At 36.7% G+C, this 24,708-nt stretch overlaps 2 protein-coding genes across 7 annotated transcripts in view; one reads left to right on the forward strand and one right to left on the reverse strand.

Annotated features, from left to right (window-relative positions):
• Positions 1-1,762: 1,762 nt before the first annotated feature.
• LOC127647876 (lipopolysaccharide-induced tumor necrosis factor-alpha factor homolog) lies at positions 1,763-10,175 on the forward strand. The gene is made up of 5 exons (XM_052132393.1): positions 1,763-1,896; positions 4,568-4,633; positions 4,791-4,889; positions 6,179-6,353; positions 6,438-10,175. The coding sequence occupies exons 2-5, from the start codon at positions 4,588-4,590 to the stop codon at positions 6,553-6,555; spliced, it is 438 nt and encodes a 145-aa protein (XP_051988353.1). The 5' UTR covers positions 1,763-1,896; positions 4,568-4,587; the 3' UTR covers positions 6,556-10,175.
• A 139-nt stretch (positions 10,176-10,314) lies between these two features.
• The window catches only part of LOC127647864 (ubiquitin carboxyl-terminal hydrolase 7-like), a 28,029-nt gene continuing 13,635 nt past the window's right edge, over positions 10,315-24,708 (reverse strand). For 5 of the 6 annotated variants that reach the window (XM_052132376.1, XM_052132377.1, XM_052132378.1 and 2 more), the window contains exons 13-31: positions 24,459-24,636; positions 23,592-23,736; positions 23,187-23,317; positions 22,661-22,795; positions 22,283-22,384; positions 22,071-22,176; positions 21,289-21,381; positions 21,098-21,165; positions 20,519-20,619; positions 20,278-20,431; positions 20,116-20,183; positions 19,315-19,423; positions 19,120-19,197; positions 15,339-15,439; positions 14,980-15,079; positions 14,704-14,823; positions 14,538-14,609; positions 10,659-10,749; positions 10,315-10,524 (exon numbers count right to left, since the gene is read on the reverse strand). In XM_052132376.1, coding sequence (XP_051988336.1) covers positions 10,418-10,524; positions 10,659-10,749; positions 14,538-14,609; positions 14,704-14,823; positions 14,980-15,079; positions 15,339-15,439; positions 19,120-19,197; positions 19,315-19,423; positions 20,116-20,183; positions 20,278-20,431; positions 20,519-20,619; positions 21,098-21,165; positions 21,289-21,381; positions 22,071-22,176; positions 22,283-22,384; positions 22,661-22,795; positions 23,187-23,317; positions 23,592-23,736; positions 24,459-24,636 — 2,059 coding nt within the window. In that variant the 3' untranslated portion in view covers positions 10,315-10,417. The remainder of the gene's footprint in view (positions 10,525-10,658; positions 10,750-14,537; positions 14,610-14,703; positions 14,824-14,979; positions 15,080-15,338; positions 15,440-19,119; positions 19,198-19,314; positions 19,424-20,115; positions 20,184-20,277; positions 20,432-20,518; positions 20,620-21,097; positions 21,166-21,288; positions 21,382-22,070; positions 22,177-22,282; positions 22,385-22,660; positions 22,796-23,186; positions 23,318-23,591; positions 23,737-24,458; positions 24,637-24,708) is intronic. The other variant, XM_052132372.1, reaches the window with a different exon arrangement.

Below are 24,708 nucleotides of genomic sequence, written 5' to 3' on the forward strand. Positions count from 1 at the left end.
AATGTTGATAACCACAAAAATTTATTTTGACTTGTCCCTCCTTTTCTTAAAAATAAAATAAAGAAATCAAGGTTACAGTGATGCACTTCCAATGGAAGTGAATGGGGCCAATTTTTGGAGGGTTTAAAAGCCTATAATTTAATAAAAGCATTTACATTAGTACTTTTGTTCAAACTTTTTTGAGCTGTATTTCCTATTTGTAGGATAACAGGGTATACAGTGTTACATGCATGGCAACAAAGTTGTACATTTGTATATAACTTGTTGTAAGCGATTATTTTGAACTTAAATCAGGTTGACACGCATATTATTTACATCTTGTGACTATACTTTTGAAACAGTGAGTATTTTAACATTAAAAAATTGTCCCCCATTCACTTCCATTGTAAGTGTCAGATTGTAACCCAGATTTTTGCTTTTGTTTTAAGAAAAGGATACATTTTTGTGGTAATCAATATTATGCCACAAATTCTGACGATTGAGCTTAACTTATGTTGAACCCCCAGAATATTCCTTTTAGGCAAAGTAATAAAATACATTGATTTAGTTCTGATTTCAGTTTTTCTGTCTGCTCTGTGCAATTTCACATTATAGCTCAGCTGGGGCATTGCTAGACTTCAGTGACATCCGGAGCTTAGCCCAAAGGGAATATTAAAATATAAAAATAAGAAGAATTCTTCTTAAAAAAAAATGACCAACCTACCTTTTAAATAACAATTATGGCTTATATTAAATGCACAACACTGACACCTGTTCAGAACTTTATATAAATTTCCGTTCAAAGCGAAAATTACAACTTTTTTTCAATTTGTTCATTTGTTCATTGTGCAGAAACTAATGCTAACAATATAATCAAAACAATTTAGATTTGCAATGGTCATTTCTTATAATATTTTGAGAATAAAGTAAAATTCCGAGAAGAAACTTCACATACAATATTGAATATCATAATGCTACAATTTTATTGTCAAACTATTACGACTCATTTTTTTACGTGGCTATAAAACGCCATCATAGGATCACAGAGTAAAGATAAAAAATACTTAAAACGCATCTCGAAACACCTGCTTTGGTTTTCATGATTCCAGGTTGTGTTTAACACAGCAAAGTTTCAAGGCTTGATAACAGTAAGTTGTTTAGCATTTTGCTTTAGTGATAAATACACAAGTTCAATGCCATTTGATTTTAAACCATTTCATAATCAAGGCACCACAAAGACGCTATTCAAACGCAGCAGTGTAACTCCACGCACATGACATGGAAATGTGAACCAGCCCTGGCAGAGAAAATAGAAAGCTCCTCCTCGAGGTGTTCGTAATGTGTCTGATGAACTTGAGCACGAACAGCAGGTAAAAGTCAAAGTGTGAACTGTCAATGAATGCAAGTTGGGCTCACTGATTGGAATTCATTTACATTTGAAACCAGAATTGCAGCCTGCCTTGTTGCTTTTGTACCCTGATGTAATGAACATTAAGCCGTACTCTTTTTTTTCACCACAATAAAACATTCAGGGCTATTAGCCTCAGCCCTATCAGACAGTGTCTAGCTATGCTGCTGTATCTCAGTAAATCACTTGATTTTCATCATGTGAAAGTGAAATCAAAACCTGATACTATTGTAAAACTGGATGATTTTTCTGAATCAGAAGCATTCAGAAGTATGTTTGCAAACATGAACTGCAGCGTCAACACCTGCATCAAAACTGGTTAGAGTCATTTCAGTGAAAGAGATGTAAATAAAGCCTTCTTCCTCTATCTGTCACAAAGACATTCATACAAGATGAGAGAACATGTTAATGCATTCTAAGGGGAGGAGTAACACAGTGACTATGAAAAGCTTGGAAACTCTTTACAAACTGGTTCAGTCAAACCAACAGCAACAGCCACAATAGGTCAGGTAAGATCGCTCTCTTTACAACAAACTATCTGTGGTTTTGAAGTGCTTCTGGATTTAGATGCATAATTTAGCTAAATGATAATAGAAGTAGGTACTAGACGTAGAAGAAGATGATAGAAGAAGTAGATTTTGGTTATTTGTCATTAGAAAACAGAAGATGTTTTTTTTATACTGATGGATGAAATCAGTGTTTAGATCATAAGTGTAAGTGAGGGTTGTGCTGTTATTGGGTTGTGGTCCTTGTGCAGGCAGATTGCAGTACTCTTAGGGTAATCAGAAATGTTCTGTTCCAATACAGATTAAGATGTCTTATTTTGTGTCTAAGTTTTAAGCTTTGTGATGGTTAAATGGCAAGAGTGATAATGCATCATTTAATGAAGAAAAAAGAAAAAAGCAGGACAGCGAATGTTTTAGACAAAGCTCACCTGAGCGATGAATGGACAAGCCTTTTGACTGTGCTTTGCCTCAATTATAAAGTAAAATAGCTGCTGTATTTGGACTGTTTGAGGTCACCTTTTACTGATATACACCCAAATAACATACTCCAAATACCCCAATAATGTCCTTACACTATAGAATTCAGTGGGATTATTGCCATTGTGTTCTTATACACAGATAAGGGTTTTATTTTTTAGCTTCCAAAATACTTTTGGGAAGTTAACTTGTCCTGCATTGTAATATACATATGCTATACTCCATCTAAATCTGCATTAAACAGCATTTATCCAATTCTATTCTGAGTATTATTTAATATAATGTGATTTTTGAAAACTTTATAAATTGAGAGACTACTTGGAATATTTTTACTTTTAAAAATGCATGAAAAAATTGTCACAATGCAATTAAAAACTGTGAAAACGTAAGAGAAACTGTAACCAGTCATATCACCTAAGATATACACTTTCCTTTCTTCATATTAATTCTAACCTAAAATCTTGATATTGATGAAAAAAAAAAGTTTATGGAAATGTTATGCAACTACCCATTTATTGTAAATGTGTGTGATGATCTGATTTGGATAGAGAGGTTCAGGGTAAACTAGTGAAATCCAAAAATCTTGTTTAGTTTTGTAAACAATCCAACTCATAAGTAGATGTTACCTCAGAGTAAAGCTCTGGCACAATTATTGATCATAAAGTACAATTTTGGACAAGGCTATGCCCAAGTGATCCCTTTGTAAATGCAAACAGTTGCTGGAGCTTGTACGTTTCTTTGTCTACACTCTTTACACAACATGATATAGCTGTAAAACAGCCCCTTTATAGGAATAAATTATTCAAATAAATAAATATATTTAAAAAAGAGACACAATGAAAGTGTTTGGTGATTGAGCCGAACACTCTGCCTAACATCTCCTTTTGTGTTCAACCAAAGAAAGAAAATGCATACCGGTTTGGGACAACATGACTGAATGATAATAGAATTCTCATCTTTGGGTGAACTATCCCTTTAAGAGAAATGACTCTGATTTTCCATTAGCACCTGAAGAGAAGCATCAGAGTTTTTTTAATTTATTTTTAGTGTGTACAGTATACCACTCAAACATGTTGCAGAGCAACATTCCTCTTCTATGTTTTGGGTGGACGTCTGTATCAGTCAGTAACTGTGCTTGAAAAATGTTTGCCTTTGTGTTATCTAAGGCTGTACTGTATCGGTATGGGAATGCATGTTGCATGATTTGATTGTGTTTTAGATGTTCTTTAGTGAAACAAGTCTGGGAAAGGAAATTAATAATACAGGCTGATGCTTATCCAGTATTAAGAAAGAAATTATGTTTGGGGTATTTTCTTTGAGAAAGATTAGAAAAGGTGTTTGAGTATTTTGCCCTCAGGCTCAAAGGCATTGCTCATCAGGTGAATATGCTCTGCCCATTTCAGCATCTTCACTGAGAAAACCAGATGACATTCTGATGTTCTAACTTTTGTTTTACAATACAGACAAAACATGAATAGTTCACCCAAAAATTTAAATTATGCCATAATTGACTCTTACGTTGTTCCAAGCCCATGTTCATTTCTGTCTTCCATTGAATACAAAAAAATATTGTCACGCAGAATATTTGTCTCTTCACCAATTACTTCCACTGTATGGAAAAAAGTAAATTTTTTCATTTTTGTTTAATCTTTTTTCCACAGACGAAAGTCATAAATGTTTGAAAAAACATAAGGATGAGTAAATGATGACAGAAATTTCTGTAGCACTTTATAATAAGGTTACAGTTGTTAACATTAGTAACTGCATTAGGTATCACGAACTTACAATGAACAATATATTTATTTTTTACAGCATTTGTTAATCTTTGTTCATTTTAGTTCATAAAAATACAATTGTTCAATGTTAGCTCATATTAACCAACTATTGTTTACAAATGGAACCTTATTTTAAAGTGTGAAGTGGGTGAACTATCCATTTACTACATAATCAAACTTATTATATCTTGTATATTCTAATTATTCATATTCAACATGTAACTTCTCATTCCATTTGTCATTTTATCACTATAAAAAAAATTCCAGCACAAGATTATATTTTTTCTTGAAACAGTTCATTAAGACACTCAAATGATGTAAATAGTCTGTTAAGTGGCATTAGGTGGTAATAAAAATGTATAAAGGAGGTAAATGGTGGACAGAGAAAAGACATATTCTAATTATTTTACTTTCCCCACCAGTTTAAACCCAGCCAAAGAGAATGAGTGCTGATGGAACCAAAAACCCACCTCCCTATATCATACCAAGTAAGTCGCTGACTCATCCACTGAGTACGGCTGACTCATACAAAGTGATTACGACTTAAGAAATCCAAAACATCAGTGATGCAAACGTGTAATCTTAAAATAAGCATGAGGACAAATATGTATTTTGTATCTGTTTCTTTCCTCTCGGAATCAACAGTAGAGAACAAGGGTGACGTCAAGGTCTACCATGTGCACACACCGTTCACCCCACAAAGCTCCACCATCGGTGAAACGCGAATGGAATCAGCCAGACCTGGTGAGTTTGTTACCTGCCAAATATCTGGGGGAAATTGTTTGTTGTAAAGTGCTTTAAAATGTTTTTTAAAGACCCCATGAAATTGATGAACACAATTTTAATTCGCATTGAAAGTTTGGAAGGGAAAAATCTTGAAGAATTAGTCCCTTTTTTCATTTGATTGGACGAAAATTTGTGTAGTGCAGCATGAGTCATCAATATTTTTTTGTCTGTTTTCCAGGAAGATAAAGACTGTACATTTTAAATGCGTATAAAGGCTTTTATCAACTTTTAGGAGTATAACAGCATTTAGGGCTTCAAAGATAAACTAAAAGTCACACAACTCAAATTTAGATATTATGGGGTGTTTAAGAACGTCTTGTACTGTATTCAGGGTTGGGGAGTAACGAGTAATGGGATTACGTATATAAAATACAAAATATAAGTAACTGTATTCCACTACAGTTACAATTTAAATAATTGATAATTATAATACAGTTAAATTCAAAAAAGTATTTGGATTACTGAAGAGATTACTTTGCATTCTATTGTCATTTGTTTCATTTAATATTTAGTCCTTTCAGATGGAAAACATTTATACATATAAATGATGTGATCCAAAGTGCATTTGAACAGCGGTGAAACACTTTCTTATGATGTTACATTCATACGAGCAGACAGAGAAGTAAGTTTGGAGCATAAGAAATAGAAATAAACCTAAAATTTTATTTCTAGCTATTTTACATGCACGTCTTACCAGGCACGATCATATTTTTTTATCAAGAAAATTCACGTTGATCATAATTTCGTTTTTTCTAGTAAGACCTTTGATTTAAGGGCAAAATGAATATGCTTAATTATATATATATATATATTTTTTTTTTTTTCCTGTAAAAATATCTAAAAATCCTTAAAACAAGATCAATTAGGTTTATCTTGTTTTAGAAACAATAATAAGATATTTAGGTTTTTCAGAGAATGTATTTTTAATATGTGTATTTTGACAGAGTTTTTATAGTCAAAACAAGTGAAACAATCTACCAGTGCTGAAGAAGTAATCCAAAGTACATTTACAAATTACATTTTCAGCGTGTATTCTGTAATCTGTAGTGGAATACATTTCAAAAGTAACCCTCCCAACCCTGTATGTATTTGACCATTGCTGCCTTGGTATTGGCCTAATTTGCAAGAAAATGTTAAATCTCAGCAGGATTTCATTGTTTAATAAATACTTATTCATCAAAAATTATAATAAATCAAATAAAAAATAAACCTTTGATTGATCCTGACATACTTTTTTATTCTTGTAGTTCAAGCCCCGTCAACTGATGCCAAGAACAAATTCATCGGCTATGATTCGTACGAGCTGGGTCGCAATCCAGGAATGGCCAGCTGCACTACCTGCCAACAGCAAGTCTTAACCAATGTCACCTACAAAGTGGGATATTACGCTTGGTTGATGTGCTTGCTTTTCATCCTGTGCGGGTAAGGGTCCAATTGAATTTGCACACAAAAAATCAAACCATGTGTTTACAAGCCAAATCAATGCGAATTTCTTCCCTTTTCCAGGTTTGTTTTGTTCTGCTGTCTGATTCCATTCTTTGCCAAGTTTTTCAAAGACGTCTATCACACATGCCCGAAATGCAATAAGATCATCCATATTGAAAAGAAGCGATGTTGTTCGTGATTCCAACCCTATTTCACTTTGAGTGAAAGGAGGTCACTCTGGCTGAGGGGGTCACATTGTTTACCTACTGACCTGTTGGAGCAGCACACTATATGAAGGACACTTTCAGACCATAATGGATGTCATCTAGTAAAAACTTTTGCAACCTTTGTAATTGAAAACCATTTAGCTGCGCACCTGATTTAGTTTCTTTCTTGTAACCCATTTTACATTCACAAAATGAATATGAATACTCAGGGTTTTGATTGTTTCTAGATTTTTTTCTATTTATTGGTAAAGGCCTCAGGGTTAGGGGTTAAGAGTGGTTAAGGTGTCCATCCACCTTTGTGACAATAACAAAATCAAGAAACTTTGCTTGCACAAGACAGAGTCTTTGATAATTACCACATCCACTGAAATAAAATGTCATGTCCTGAGATGTCCCATTAGACATATAGGGACTGGTCATTGATAATTCTGCATAAAGTTTTTTTTTTCGTAATTGAAAATGATGTTGACAAAGTCAATCAGACATACAGTTCATTCAATTGGATATTCAATCTAAATGTCAAAAGTCACGTGTAATTATCACAACCGGTGTTTTTCATCTACCGAAATATTTTTATTATGGTGTATTTTTGGTTTTGTCAACTGAACATTCGACAAGGTATTTAAAAGTACAACCCATTGCACAGACAGAACTTCTGTCCCTCACACCCTCGTTGTAATCACCAAAACATAATTATGATGTCTACACTAAACCTTAAAGGGGTCATGACATGCCTTTTATTATTTTAATATGTTCCTTGAAGTTCACTTATAATTAGTAAATAGTTTTCCCCCAAAAAATATATTTGTAAAACATGATTATTTTCCACCTTCATTTTGATCCTCTGTCAGAAGCGCTCTGTTTTGGTGCTGTTTCTCCATTAAGACTTGAAAGTAAACACCCACTGTTATGATTGGCTCTATTCTCTTGACTGACCTGCTCTCTCCTTGCCATCTCAATGCTAAACACAACTGGGCGGGGTTATGGAAGTGAGAAGGGGTGTGTCTCAATCAGCTACCCAGCTCAGTAGTCAGGACACTGATCAAAAACGTTAGCTCCCTAAAAAATCCCACAATGCACTTTAAAAACCAGGGAGCATTGTTGCTCACTATGTTCACTTATCGGAAATGTTGTCATGTCTTCTGAAGTCTCAAGTCTTTGGCGATGAGCACAAGTGTAAAATTATGAAGTCTTGTTTTCCCTTTAGAGATGTCTTTCATTCATATTCACCATGAAAGTGAAACAATCTATTAAATATTTGAGTTATTAAAAGGTTTAAAATACACTCCTATATATTTGTATTTCTTTATACATTTATCTGTTATAATAACATTACGTTTGAATATCTTCAGTGAAAACGAACAATAGGTAATTAAACAGTGATGTTGTTGATTAATACCTTCAATATGTGTGTTGCTTGTGATTGAGTCATAAGTGTTTCAATGTTCAGTGGATGAATTCCCAGTACACAAATTCATGTCAGGATATACTAATTCAGGACATATGGAGCTGATTGAGAAAAAGGGAAGGTAATGTAGGCGTTGATGTGTTGTTGTGGAGGCGGTCTAATGCAAATTACTACCACAGTGTGACATCACAATGTGAATATGATGTTGGGAATGAGTCGTTTTGGCAGTTTGGATTCAACAAATGCCGGGAGGACGTTTTTAATTCTGAAATTAACAGTATAGTTTTATAGTACAATGACCATTTAAATGTCAACAGATTAAGGGACATTTGATTCATGTCATGACCCCTTTAATTGTTTAAATGCACACATTAGTAGTTTTCGTTAATATTGCGCTGGTTAACATGACCATACATGGACTCTTGTGTCGTATATGTAGCATACATTTTTCAGTTACCAATGCATTTGTACAAATGCTCTATTTGCAATCAGCCATGATTAATGTATTCCGTGAACTAAGGTGTTGTTGAAAAATAAGGGTTAATGAAATAAAGCGAGTAATAGCCGCCTGGTCATTAGACAAATCTGCACCCACGTGGCGACCCGCTCCATGTAACTTAAAACAAACTATATTGGGCAACAGATACGACTTGTCATCTCATGTGGGTGTACATAATTTTAAAGATTTTTCAAAAGTACTTATCTGTTTGTGTAAAAGTTTTCTAATGCGAAAAAATAAATCAGACCTTTACGTCAAATAACAATGGATATCACATTGTCAAAGCTTACATTCCATATTGCTCAATATTAAGTATTATTACTCAATTCTTCATTTATGTAACAATTCTCTCTGAATCTCTTATCAGGAATGTCCATAAAGTCCATTTAAATAGAGCTGTTGTAATAATAAAAATACAGTGTGCAATACCTTAATAACAACCCAGTAGTCTTTGTATACACATTACAATGTACTTTAAAGCAATAGTTTACCCCAAAATTTAAATTCTATCAGTTTTTACTTTGCATTACAAACATGTATTACTTACTTCTGTAGAAATGGCTCTTACAGCCTTAGTCACCTTTGTCGCCTTCTCATTTGAGTCTTGCAGGCCACAATTCCCCATAGACCATGGCTTTAGCTTTTATAGAAAATTTTATTCAACATACATTTTCCAGCAAAAAGGCAATATACAGGAAGAGTTGCTGCTACACGGAGGAATTAGGACTGGAAAAAAATCAAAAAGAAAGACGTGATCTGCAGGTCATCTGTGTACTGCACTTAAACAAGACAAACTGTTGCAATTAGTTAAGGAAAAAGAAAATAAAGACCAAATGAAACTGCCAGGATCCAAAATAAAACTACACACAATGAATATGAACATCTGAACTGATCTGTACCCAACAAATCTGTGTTTTTCATTTTACATGTTCATTTGTTAAATATACAATTTAAATGGTTTTTACAAAGCCAACTATCCACTAGAGAGCATTCCTTCTGTGCTTAAACAAAAAAAAACGTTGGTATTGGTTCATTAATGCTGGTTTCTCTCTGTCCTGAACCAGTCTACTATATGTCTGCAGCCTCATGCCAACAAACAGTACAATGAATCTGGAGCCGTCAGTACACGACCCCTCCCCTCCCTATCAGAACAATCCCACAGCAACTGACAGAGGAGCTGAAGGGACAAACAATTCATGGGGAAAAAAAGAGTGAGAAACCCAAAGGGATATGCAAATCAAACTCCAACCAAAGATTACATTTAACAGTGCTGTGAAATGTAAAACCTCTGATATTAAGTGCCAACGTGCAAGATGAAGTACAGACAATTTAATTTTCATTTATTTTTAAAACGGATGCTGTGGCTCTTTATTTTATTATACAGGATTTTCCAGAGAAGACAAACTGAATTTCTCCAACCAAACTAAGTGAGAAAGAATTGTGTAAACATGACAATTGACTAGTTGCACTAAGGGACCAGAAAATGAGACAACCATGTCAGGGCAACTAGCAAAAGCCTCAGCCATATGCAGCGATTTTTGCTGAAGGATGGAGATATCCTTTTCATCTTCTGCAAAAATTACAAAACTCCTCCATCCCCATCTCTTCCACCTCACAATGCAGCAGCTATCTTGCCGTAACAATTCTTTTAAAACAAAATTAAAAAGAAAAAAAAAAAAAAAAAAGCCAACGACATACTGCTTCCCCCTTGTTAAAATTCAATTCATTCTTCCAGACAAATAGGCAGTCAATATTAACAGAAGCCAAATCGAACAGCCTCTAAAAGGAAAATGGTAGCATCAGCAGTCACTCCATTTGCTGAAGACTTCATACATGGTGCCTGTGTACCCAGACAGCAGGTGTTAAAAGTGGTGCACACAAGAGGTTTGGTTAAAGTCTTTAGTATGGTCAGTTAGAGCAGGGCTCGTCAGTTGTGAATCTTGATAGCTTTTTCCAGGTATGTGTAGCGACCTCTCTTTGGAGCTTTGTTGAAGTGGTCGAGCCCTAACCAAGGCCTCGGGTGAGACATGTTTCCTGAGGGGGGAGTAAAAAAAATAAATTATAATTAATAATAGCTCAAAGATGACGTCTCTCATCTTACCAAATATCTCCCCTGCTTTTATAGTATGTTAAAGGGAGAGATTTAAGAGGCTAAGGGGGTTAAATACCTGGCTGTGGCTCAAAGTCTTTCAGATTCACCTCGTAGTCTTCCTCATTGATATACTGATGCCGGCCCATCATTACTATTGCAAACTTGAACTACAGGGAAAAACGTGAATCAATATGAACCAACAGAGAATGGGTCTCATAAAATGTTACTACACATTTTGACCAATGACTTTCCATGACCTTACCAGTTGGGTTGGGAGTGCTGCATAAGGTTATTTTTTAAACTTAAGATTCAGATGAATTCAAATGACCAATTATTCAGACCATTTTGACAGACTCAAAAGAACGATTTGCAGAGAGTAACAAATTCTGTAAAGAAATTCCTTGACCTTTTATGACATTTTTCAAATGACCTTTCCAGGCCTGGAATTTTTTTTTTAATTTCCTGATATTTCTAGGTTTCCCATTTATGTGTGAATCCAGTCTCATTCACTAACTTTGTGTTTGCATATACAGGTGAAACTCGAAAAATTAGAATATCGTGCAAAAGTTCATTAATTTCAGTAATTCAGCTTAAAAGGTGAAACTAATATATTATATAGACACATTACAAGCAAAGTAAGATATTTCAAGCCTTTATTTGATATAATTTTGATGATTATGGCTTACAGCTTATGAAAACCCCAAATTCAGAATCTCAGAAAATTAGAATATTGTGAAAAGGTTCAGTATTGTAGGCTCAAAGTGTCACACTCTAATCAGCTAAACACCTGCAAAGGGTTCCTGAGCCTTTAAATGGTCTCTCAGTCTGGTTCAGTTGAATTCACAATCATGGGGAAGACTGCTGACCTGACAGTTGTGCAGAAAACCATCATTGACACCCTCCACAAGAAGGGAAAGCCTCAAAAGGTAATTGCAAAAGAAGTTGGATGTTCTCAAAGTGCTGTATCAAAGCACATTAATAGAAAGTTAAGTGGAAGGGAAAAGTGTGGAAGAAAAAGTTGCACAAGCAGCAGGGATGACCGTAGCCTGGAGAGGATTGTCAGGAAAAGGCCATTCAAATGTGTGGGGGAGCTTCACAAGGAGTGGACTGAGGCTGGAGTTACTGCATCAAGAGCCACCACACACAGACGGGTCCTGGACATGGGCTTCAAATGTCAAACGTCTTACCTGGGCTAAAGAAAAAAAGAACTGGTCTGTTGCTCAGTGATCCAAAGTCCTCTTTTCTGATGAGAGCAAATTTTGCATCTCATTTGGAAACCAAGGTCCCAGAGTCTGGAGGAAGAATGGAGAGGCACACAATCCAAGATGCTTGAAGTCCAGTGTGAAGTTTCCACAGTCGGTGTTGGTTTGGGGAGCCATGTCATCGGCTGGTGTTGGTCCACTGTGCATTATTAAGTCCAGAGTCAACGCAGCCGTCTACCGGGACATTTTAGAGCACTTCATGCTTCCTTCAGCAGACAAGCTTTATGGAGATGCTGACTTCATTTTCCAGCAGGACTTGGCACCTGCCCACACTGCCAAAAGTACCAAAACCTGGTTCAATGACCATGGTATTACTGTGCTTGGTTGGCCAGCAAACTCGCCTGACCTGAACCCCATAGAGAATCTATGGGGCATTGTCAAGAGAAAGATGAGAGACATGAGACCAAACAATGCAGAAGAGCTGAAGGCCACTATTGAAGCATCTTGGTCTTCCATAACACCTCAACAGTGCCACAGGCTGATAGCATCCATGCCACGCGCATTGAGGCAGTAATTAATGCAAAAGGGGCCCAAACCAAGTACTGAGTACATATGCATGATTATACTTTTCAGAGGGCCGACATTTCTGTATTTAAAATCCTTTTTTTTTATTGATTTCATGTAATATTCTAATTTTCTGAGATTCTGAATTTGGGGTTTTCATAAGCTGTAAGTCATAATCATCAAAATTATATCAAATAAAGGCTTGAAATATCTTACTTTGCTTGTAATGAGTCTATATAATATATTAGTTTCACCTTTTAAGTTGAATTAATGAACTTTTGCACGATATTCTAATTTTTCGAGTTTCACCTGTATATTTGTGTAAAACCGGTCTGAATGTTGTCAATAAGAGTACATGTTTTTATACATATATAGGCTGGAACAAAAATGAAAACCAATGTGTCACATGTACGCAAAAAAAAAATACAAACATAATTATTTGTGATGCACTGAAGTGAAAACTTGGGTCAAAAACCAAAACAGAGAAAGATTATTTAAAATGAGCCTTAGTGTAGAATAATTGAACAAATTCTAAAAGTTATTATTAGAGATGCACTGAAGCCACTTTCTTTAACTCCACATTTCCATATAGAGTAGACAGAGAATACATACATAAAAAGGTGTGAAGCCTCGTAAAGGAGACCCTATTATGCCCCTTTTTTACAAGATGTAATATCTCAGGTGTCGCCAGAATGTGTCTATGAAGTTTCAGCTCAAAATAGCCCACGGATCATTTATTATATGCCTCTTTTTGGGTGGAATCAAAAATATGCTGTTTTCTTGTGTATCTCTTTAAATGCAAATGAGCTGCTGCTCCCCGCCCAGACATAGCTCTGGTCTCCGTGAATACAATCAGAGACAATGGTAACTTTAGCTGCATTAGCTGTAGAATCAGCTAACAAGCACATTCAGAAAGGCAATTTGCAAACATTTGATTGAAAGAAAAACAATTCAATTTGACACACTGTTTTTGATTTATAAAAATATAAGAAAGAGGAGTGGGTGGACTTTTAACATTGTTGGGTGTTTGTGTATACACACTGCCGACTCACATTTATGTACAAACACCATGTAAAAGTGAATTTTGCATAATAGGAATCGCGGACAGTAGCATAAGCCTTCACATGTGGAGTCATGCACAACGAGCCACGTCATAAAATGCGTGGATTGGCGGTCTCAGAAGCGGAGGCAACTGAGACGTGTCCCCACCACCAGATTGAGGTGAGTAACCATGCAACCACGAGGATGTATTAAGTAGTGGGAATTGGGCATTCCAAACTGAGAGAAAAGGGGATTCAAAAAACAACAAAAAAAAACACTGCATTAACCACGAACATTTGCAATTACACAATCGTTTCAAGTGAAACTGGAGCACTTTGCGTTCACTATCAAACTTTATACTTGTTCGTTTATATTTTCACTGGAGTTTGGTATCATCAGAGCTCTTGGGATGTGCTTCACGCAATCTTCCGGACAGGAGCTGGTTGACCACTGCGGTGCGGCTCAGTGACGTTCGGACTCGGAGTTCAACTGAATGACACAAAAGCGCCGTTCATGGCATTTATACAGTATATTCCCTTAAAATTCCCTTATTTTGGACATTAAAATGTGATTGGAATTTGAATGCTCAATGATCCCGGTTATCGTAAATAACACCGGTTGGTTCAAACAACCGCGATCAGATGTTTATTTAATATTTGCAATAACAGGATCCCTAATAATTATTATAAAGTCTTATTTCAGAAAAATACAAGTGAGCTCTGGAATGGTTTTCCAATAATCACGTGTAGATTCAGCTGGTCATGTGTAATCTACACCTATATAAAAGGTTGTGTTTCAACTGTTGTAAGGTGGCACACTTGGCTTTACTCTAAGCTCTTGCTGTGCGTGCCATCAGATGAGATCACATCTTTAGAGAGCATGAGGTAATATTTGCAGAGTGACAAATGGCTGTACAGGTGAGGTTGAGAAAAGCCCTAAAATTGGAGATAGTAATTAACATAATACACACCCAAACTAACGGCTAGTGCTGGATTGCTCATTTAGAATACAGATTTATAAAGATTTGAACAAGGCTAAGCACCTGTTTCGCACCTACTGTGAATGCAGCATATATTTTAAACAATAAGAACATTTGTAAACAACTATTATTGAATAAGATCTATTGTGTGATTTCAAATTCATCTTACCTTCTCAAACTCCTTCTCCTGAATGTCAAGCATGCTCTGAATTCTCTTCATCACTTCTCTGAAAGGTTCCCCCTGCCACAACATAAGCAAACACATTACAACAGACACACTCATATCAAACCAATGACAGCCATCCATTTACACATGTACTCAAACTAATGCAAACCTGACGAATCTTGAGCAAAAAGGGAATTCCGAATGTCCCAAAGACTTCCTTGTGGAAATGTGCAACTGGAATCAGCATTTCATTCTCCTTGTCCAAGTCCACCTGGTCGAGAGGGATTTCCTGCCATGGAAGACATTTAACTCTTTTTAAGCAAACAGCATTCACAAAGGAGGCACAAAATGGATGCTAAATTATTTTAAGAGGCTTTACTCGAGAACTGATATTTATGAATGATTGGGCTTTGAGGGTGTCTGGCACATACAAGTTCTCTCTTACCTCTATTCTGAATGTTCGACTGGCTGCCGGAGATAAACATTCTAGCAATTCATCTTCTTGGTGAACCCCAATAATTTTGTAGCTGACAATTTCTAACAGCCTATGGAGAAAGAAAATGTAAGGCTGATATCCTTAAACAGTGAAAGGAGTGCCAAACATCATCAGGATGTCAGTAGTGTCAGCGAGTTTTAATGCAAGATTGACTGATATAACATTTTCTCTAGGACTCCACCTTAAGTTAGTTTTTAAGACATTCTCAGCCAGCAGAAATACAATAAGATTCTCATAGCTGCCTTGAGCACCTATAATGAAACAATATATGCTTTCCATTACTCAGGACTTAAGTTGAGAAAACACACCTCAGCTTCTCTGAGCCCTTGTCAGAAAGCTCCACTGCCTTTTTACATTCTTCCAAAAGGTCTCGAACACAGCCATGCTTGTCAGGGTATAGTGTGATTTCCTGATGAGGGAGGAAAAGAGAGAGGAGGTTTTCAGGACAGTAGACAAGGCTAATGAATGTGCAGATCATGGTTGAAACATATTGTGCAACTTAAAATGTATATAAATAGGTAGCTTAAAGGTAGTTCATAAGACAGTGGTTTTATCTATGTCTTCTGAAACGAATCAATTGATTGGGTGAGAACAGACTAGTGCTGGGCGACATCAAATAACGATGATAAAATCAACAATTCTGCTGACAATTTAACATTGACCAATATTGTAAATATCACAATGATTTTAATGTGCTTTCATTTGGCCACTAAGTTTCATAAAGAGCACATCAGCAGACTAATTTCATGATCCTTCAGGGCTGCACAATTAATCAAAATGTCAAGTTGGTCATATGTGATAATCCACAAAAGGCTGTGATTTAAAGACAGATAAACATCAGGGCTTGACATTAACTTCTTGAGGCACTTGTCCTTCGGACAAGTAAATTTATGTTTCACTTGTCCTTGCACAAAAGTCACTTGCCCGGGTAAAGATTTATAATTTCATTTATTTTTTTGTGTTTTGCTAATGCAGAATTCGAACAAACCATTGAAAGCATTTAAAACATTTACACAATTTCTGTTATGTACTGTTTTGCAGCTTCGTCCCAAGATCCTTTGGTAACATACAGACTGTGCAGTTACTTGAAAGAGGAATTATTTACTGCGTCATCTCAGTTACAGTTCGTACATTATCAGGGCTTGGAAATACTGTGACTTGCTAAAGTAGGCAAATGGCTAATAGTAATATTTAACTATGTACATTGTACAACCAATACAAATGCTGTTAAAGGATTAGTTCACCTCAAAATGAAAATTTTATGATAATTTACTCATCCCAATGCCATCCAAGATGTTCATGTCTTTCTTTCTTCAGTGGAAAAGAAATTAAGTTTTTTGAGGAAAACATTTCAGGATTTTTCTCCACACAATGGACTTCAAGCTCAACCATTGCTCAGCAATTGAAATAAAGTTGAAATGAAATCAAAATAATAGATTATTTTAAATTAGAAACAATGCCTAGGCAATTAACTGATATGATATGCCTAAATAAATATGATTAAGTTTAACAACACGCTGAAGTCCAAATCGATGCAGTTTAAAAAGGGCTTTGAAGTGCTTCAAAGGGCTGTGCACGCTCCCAGCTGAGGAATTGGGTCTTTATCTAGCTTAAACGATCGCTCATTTTCTAAAAAAAAAAAATATTTATACTTTTTATAACCACAATTGTTGGTCTTGTGCTGGTCTCATGACGTTGGAAACGCCACTGAAATATTATTTTTTTATTAATAATTATAAAATAAAACAAAGATGTCGGATCTATTTTGAAGTTGGAGGAGAAAATTAGATGGAATTTTCATTTTGAGTTGAACTAATGCTTTAATGCTTTTAATGCTTGCTTACAGTAGCTACACAGCTGCCGACGCTTAAGTTAGCTAGCTAACGCCACTTACTTGTCAGCTAGGTTGGGTTATGCTCGACAGACGCTTCACAGAACATTACTCCGCCTTCATAAATAACACAGTCGAATTCATCTTTCCATTTGGTTAAAAAATTTCGTTCCCGCTTTTAATTCCTATGTTGTTGGTTTAAGGTGACTTCTTGTTTTTGGAGCTTTTCTGTTTATAACCTGAAAAATAATCGAGGCATTTTAATGTTTGCTAAATCAGTGTTTGCTGGAAATATACCTCCATCTCCGATGTAAAGCGGATGCCTTTTAGAGAGAAATTCATATGGATTGCATAATCAGACGGTAACGTTAGGCTATTTTCTTTCGATTCGAATTGGTTCTTTAAAAGTGGACATTTCAAGCTTTAGCCTAACGTTACATAGACTATATTTTGTTTCAGTTCAGTTTCAGTTCACGGAGACCATGAAAGCCCGCCTGATTGTTTTATTTTATTTTGCAAAAGCACGCTTTCTTGTTATTGTGAGTTTACACAAATAAAAGTAGTTGCAAATTATGTATTATTATTTTCAGTATGACCAGAAATGATAGAGTATTTAAGTTGTTTCCACTGTTGATAGGAAAACGCTAAGTGTTCAGCGCCAGCTCTCTGTTCCATGCAGTCGCGGCTCCACACTCGCGACAAACCCTTGGATATGCGCCAAAATCTTGTGTTTATTAAAAAATGTGTTAGTTTCAAATCGATTAAATTAAATCTGTAAAATAGACGTAATGAGTGGCACATAACGTGAAGTAACATGGCATTTTATTTTGTTTGAAATTTAACTTGTCCGGTCGGACAACTAATTTTCTCTTCTACTTGTCCTACAAAAAATCCACTTGTCCCGGACAAGCGGACAAGCCTTAATGTCGAGCCCTGAACATGGTCTGTGTGTGATTCTAAACAAACCGGTGACAAGCTGATCTGTGTGTACATGCATGGCACCAATCTCAGAACAAAGTAAAGCAGTCGCACAATTCCAAAGTTAGTAACCATTACAAATAATTATACAAATTTATAAGCATGGCAGATAAGGAGGAGATTACAGCATTTCAAGAAATGCAGAACATCGTAAACTGTCAAATATACATTGCATGTGAAGTTGAAGTAAATACAACAGGGATGCTCAAATCAGGAATTTAAAATCCGATACCGATCTCCAATTTTCTTTTCATCTCAATCGATGCTATCATTTAACTTATCAGCAGCTCTGTCAAAACTGGTTATATGTAAGATTTCTGGTCAATGTCACTGTTAACTAAAGCACTGCAGTCCTCATGCTTACATGCAGCATGCCTAATGCGCCTTCACACAGATGAGCAGGGACCTGGGCATCTTATTTTTGGCGTTTTTCAGTCAGTAGAAAGTTTTTATAACTGTGGCTTTAATTGCCTACTGTCTGTAAGCTGTTAGTGTCTTAATGACCGTTCCACAGGTGCATGTTCATTAATTGTTTATGGTTCAATGAACAAGCATGGAAAAAATTGTTTAAACCCCATTACAATAAACATCTGTAAAGTTATTTGGATTTTGACAAAATTATCTTTAAAATACATAGCCCTGAAAAAGAGACCTTTCTTTTTTGCTGAGTTTATACACACACTTGAAGTCAGAAGTTTACATACACACTTCATTAAATTAAGTCATTAAAACTTAATTTTTTAACCACTCCACAGATTTATACAAACTATAGTTTTGGCAAGTTGTTAGTGCCTCAATCTTATTATTATTATGATACCTGTGCCATGCGGACACTGAAATGCTGCTACCGCAGATAATAAAAAACACTTCACGCAGGAGGCGCCAGTTTAGTGTAAATAAAGCGTTTAGCGCACGTAAGCAAACGGAACCGAACTCAAGAGCACTTCTGTTACTCTAAGCATGAGAGGGAGTTGTGAAGCACAGAACCACACTGAAAACACTAACAATGCTCTAATTTAATATAGACTGGACAAAGCAGCGCAAATAAACTTTGAAGGGAGCAGACTATTTATTTATTTAATTAAATTGCAGCCCTTTGCAATTTAATAAATCGCACAAGGTCATATCGCGGTTTAAATTTTATTTCGATTAATTGTGCAGCCCTAAAACACACACACACACACACACACACACACACACACACACACATATATATCTCTCTCTCTCACATAAATCAACCAAATTTGTTCATCTTAGGAGCTGCCGCAGAATGTACTTACCTCCTCTCGAAACATACTGTTGAGCCATATGGCTTTGAAACTCCTCCTGTTTTCAAAGTCTGTAATCTTCATCTTGAGCTGTAGGGAACAAAATCAGGAATAAATATAGGTGTCAAAAGCTTCGGATTCGAAGGGCTCATTATAGGAATAATGGGCCCTTTATAGGAATGTCGAGTGGAAGGTTAGACCTCTCACCTGCTGGTAGTAGAGCTTCTTAGGCTGCCGGGGCTTAAAAAACTGAAGCAGGTCTCTGAGAGTCCCTTCATAGTTGTGCCTGAGTGGGTTGCCTGGGCCATCTCTATACCTGATAGGAAGGAGGGATGTGCAAGACTAGTCAACTAAACTGTACTGATGCTGCTAGTCAACACTGGAATTACTCGGCCAATATTTTTCACCATTAAACCGTTCAGCACAAAAATTTCTCATTCCCTCTCTCCCTGCATTTTCTCACCGGTTTAGATGGCGTCCATTTGGTTGAACCACTTCCACGTTTACTTGATGGTTCTGTATTCACTTAATTTTTTTTAAGTAAATTACATTTTTTGTAAATTAAATTTTTAGTAAAGTAATCCACACATCTCAACCAATCCAGTCAATAATGAAGCAATTAATTGATTGAATGGAGTTGTGCGGATTACTTTTATGCTGCCTAAATATGCCTGGACTGTCAAACAGCCAGCAGACTTATGGCACCAGTTTACTTCCAGTATAAGGACCTCCAGAACTTAAATGTGTGTTCTACTGAAGATAGATATGTATGGCACAGATCTGGGATGGCATCAGCGTATGTTAATGAGAAACTTTCATTTTTGGGTGAACTACTCCTTCAATAGTATACAAATGTCTCCAAAGAGATCCTCAACAGACAAGACTGATGTTATCATTCTGGCCTACATGCAAGGTTTACTCCGGCAACACAGCCTGAAAATTTTAGTTTTTTAAGATACCCTGATGTTAACAAGTTGTCTATGAATGTGGGAAGATTAGAAGACCTACCCCTGTGACTTGAAGAACTGTAGGAGCATGGGGTCAGTGTTTAACCTTTGTGCAACAGTCTTTGCCACCTGCAAATACAAATATGCTGACTGTATTTCCCAGAGGTTCAGCTTAGAGGGACTGTGTTAGAAAGACTGGCATATTCTCATCTCAAAAACCTACCTGGAAGTAGTTCATTCGGTTTGACAGAGTCACAACAAAGCCTGGGTCGTTGTGAATGGTCTTGTCACAGAAGATGACATCCACACGGTGGTACAAGTCTCTAAAGTAGTCTTTTGCAGTCGGCAGCTCACTGGTGTCATTTTCAGGATCGTCCCTGGTATAGGCACAACAAAACAACAATTCATTTTTAGAGCTGTTAACCTGTGAAATTGACTGCAGATATAAGATGGTGAATACATACTTCTGGAAAACGATTATGTCTCCATCCATCAGCTCATCCAAAGCTTTGTCCAGGGAGACATCATAGTCTTGTATTCGCTCTGTTAAATTCGGTTTAACTTCCTGTAGTACAGAACACAAAGTTAGCTTTGGGCTCCTATTTGGGCCGATTCCTTGTTCCTCTAATTGTTTTATGCAATGTCTATCTCTCATTAGAAACGGGCATATTAGTTAGTATATTTTTCTTTACCTGAACCAAATATTTGCTCCATATCACTTTGTAACAAAATTTAAAGGTGAAGTGTGTAAATTCCGCAACACTTATAGCACCAAACTCACATCATTGGTTGAGCCAATGTGGCTGTGTTAGGCTGGTCAGGCTGTTCAAACTAACAGCAATATTTGATAAATGTCTTAGATTGATTTCTCTGAAAAATTATAAACACTACAGCTCTATGAATACCTTACTTATAGTTGGTTATCCAAATAAAGCTGGGAAAAAATTATTTTAACATTGAAAAAATTACACACTTCACCTTTCATGAGAGAAAAAACCCCATGTTGTCCATGTTCTTATTAGGAATACACTGAAATGTCTTACCTCATAGAGGATAAGGCTAGTTCCCTGCTGAAACCCTGCTCTTTCACACATAACGGTCAGCAAGTCTCCTGTTCGGGTGAGTTTTGGGGAGGGTTATGAAGAGTAAGCTTAAAGGATTGACTTCTGCTCAATTAGATCTTTGAAAATAAATCTTAATGAGAACAATCCTATACACTGCTCTGATTACTTACGTATTTTACAAGATATAGGCGTGTAGATATGTCCACAATAATTTAAGCTTCTGGTTTTGGGATCATACATCTTCAAGAACAACATAACATCATCTGAAAGCCAGAACAAACATAATATGGACACTATCAGAACTAATGAATACAAAACGTTGTCTCTAGTCACTCTAGATAGATTTTTATCAAACTAGATTTAAGAAACATACAGCCTCAGTTAGACCCCGTTTCCACCTGGTATTAAGATGCATTTTTGGTCATCGGATCACATGTGGTCAGTAATAAATACAGGTCTAAACCGTTATATTTGGACCACAAAAACTTCATACGAATGTTGTCAAAAATGCATATGACTGCATCACATTTGAGGTGTAAAGGCTAATCCTTCCTGTACGTGTCCCAGCAGGAGATAAGCACCACCCGTCGCCTGTCAATCAACCGCTGCACTAAAACAAGAGTTTAAACTTTGCCGGTTACGAGTGGTCTCAAAAAAAGGAAATAACCGTACGATCAGAAAAAGAACATTTTTTCAGCATTTTCTTTGTCTTTTCTGACTTTGTTGCGGTTTATTATCATGCAGTAACAAGCTGACATAGTGATTTATGCATGTCGTCATGAAACGGAGTCCCTCTCCTCCAAATCCTATCACAAGCGGACACAGGAGACGCATTTAAGTGACCAGATGTAAACAGTGATGTGTCTCACCTGACCACATGCGATCGGATCACCCAGGACGCATCTTAATGCTAGCTGAAAATGGGGTCTTAGACACAGATGTTGAAACTCACGGTCTTTGTCGAACTTGGGTAACGTTGCACCACTGGCGGCCATTTCTGGATCTACCGTTTCCAGAAATATTGTCCATGGGTTCTCGTTATCACTCAAGTCAATCATCTGCATTGGACATTGAGATGAACAGCTTAATCCTGATGTGCAGAGCAATATTCAAAACAAGAATGACTACAGTATGAACTGTTACAGATGTAGTGCGCATACTTACAGACTTGTTGCAATCGGCTTCATAATCCAACATGGCTGGCCGTTTAGTGCCGTTGCTTCTGGCCTGCATTGGCCAGAGTCTCATCTGGTCTTGTGGGAATCCCTGCAGGAAAACCCCCCCCCAAAAAACAAAACTAAAACATCTTCCTAAGACACCGTTGCAAAAAATACAACAAATCTCAATGACTACTTGTGGATATTTGAACATAAATACTGTACAGGTATATCAACAGAAATCTTGATAGGGTTAAACACAGAAGTTGCAAAATCTATAAATATACATACCAAAATATGCCATAGAAAACTAAAGTGGATTATGAAGAAATTACAGCATGCAGGGTATCAGAGGGAGAGAGATGTAATCTTAAGGAAATCTTACCATAGTCTGTGAGAGGTTCTGAACAAACTCAGCCAGAGTGGAGCTTTTCAGAACTTTGAACACTGTGTATTTTACTTTCTCTTCATCATACATGTCATTGCCCTGGTGTCCACAGAACTGGTCTTCTGTCACCATCTACATTAAGACAAAGACACTGAATCATTTGAGAAATAGAAGTTAAAGAATAATACATGCAATTTAAGGGGCTGTTCAGTACAACCACTAGACACAGCGTAACAGATAGAAGAGAATGCAGGCGTCTTAAAACAGGTTTCTTTTTAACTTTACACAGCATCTAAAATGATGCAGCACTCCTGCATAAAACAGTGAGATGTGGCACAAAGGTCAAAAACATCACTTTAGCCCATGTTTTCATAAAAAAAAAATATATATTGAAAAATGTTATGGGTACATAAAAGCTTTGTCTCAACAGCACCCAACTCTAAACTTAATGTTGGTTCAGCAACCAAGACCTGCAATTAACCATTTTATCTAGCAGAATGGGAGACATGAAGCAGATACATACCTGAACTTGCATGTAAAGGTGAGCTTCCTGCCTCTCTTTTCTCTTCTGCGCCTCCACCCTCTTCTCCTCCTGCAGCCGCTCCACCAGCTGCTGAGGGATGTCCAAGTCTGTGACAGGCAGCAGGACCTCACCTGGCCAAGGGAACAACACTTATGAAAACAAGTACAGGTCACAAAACCCACAGCAGAGAATAGTGTTGTTTTGAGTTAGAAGGGCTGATAGATTGATGCAACACATGGCTAAATGTATCTGCTGATACAGGTATCTGTTAATTTCACATGCTCCTCTTACATCCCAGCCACTTGTGCAGTCCCAGCTGTAGTGAAATTACTCCACAGTAAAATGCTAACGCAATCGCAAATTAACCTCAAGGCAGTTGCAAAAAAATATATGGAAATAACTCACCGAGCTTGGATTCTCTGATGTACACCAACATGTATGCATTGGTACAGTGACGCACTGACAAGTCGTCATCATGACCACCGTAATTGTGTTCGATGGCCTCTTCTTTAGTGCACCGCGAAACAACGTCATCGTCGAATTTACACCACTGAAATACAAAAAAAAACAAGCAGACATTAAATTGAGAATATAATTTACCGTCAAGTATACAAAAAAAATATATATACACCACATTTCATAACACTCCAAATGAGATCAGGCACACGAAATGACAAACGAAAACAAACTAGTTATAACAGTACTTGCCACTAGACTACAGCAAATACAATAGATAAACATGCAATTTAGTGCAATACTTCACAGACCTAAAAGGCTAGACGCAGTAACTAAGCCAACACAAACTGAGAAAAATGGCTTAATTCTTTTGACTATCCAGCCAGATATACATGAACCTTAGCAACCTGTCTGTCACTGATCAGTCTAATGCCACATATACACTAATCCAGTTTGCTGTTTGAAAAACTCTTGTTTTCAGTTTCGTAATGTCAGTTTTCCAAAGAATGTGCTAATGAAGTGCATTTTAAAACACTCATGTTCGGAGAAGATTAACACCTTTTTAGTGTGGATGAGGCATAAATAGCTAAAATAACACACTATCAAACTGAAATATATTAGCGTGGCTGAAGAGTCCAGATTTCAGTCGTACCTCAATTGGGACAAAATGTTTAGTTACTGCGTTTTGCCTTAATTGTGGTTAATTTCTCCCCCTGAAATTCACAAAACATATCATGCAACAAGAAACCACCCATAGAGCCAACCCATTAGACAACAAAACAAATATTAGGGACCCCTGAAATGAAAGGTTCTCACTATTGGTGCGGTGACACTCACTTTGCCGTCTCCTTTTGGATTAAGGTAGACGACGTAGTGGCCCCCGTGGTTGTCTCCGCTGTGCACCAACACAGCATGGAGAATGTAGTTGGCCGGGTCTTTAACGTCTGTCTTCTGCAGAAACTCATCCAGAGGTAACTGTTCTGGGAATTCAAACCTATAGGGCAAAACATCAAGCATCAGGCTCATTTCTAAAGCCTCATAATGAGAGAGAAAGCAGAGATTATAT

This window comes from Xyrauchen texanus, chromosome 8, assembly GCF_025860055.1.
Source record: "Xyrauchen texanus isolate HMW12.3.18 chromosome 8, RBS_HiC_50CHRs, whole genome shotgun sequence".
In the NCBI taxonomy this organism is placed as follows: Eukaryota; Metazoa; Chordata; class Actinopteri; order Cypriniformes; family Catostomidae; genus Xyrauchen; species Xyrauchen texanus.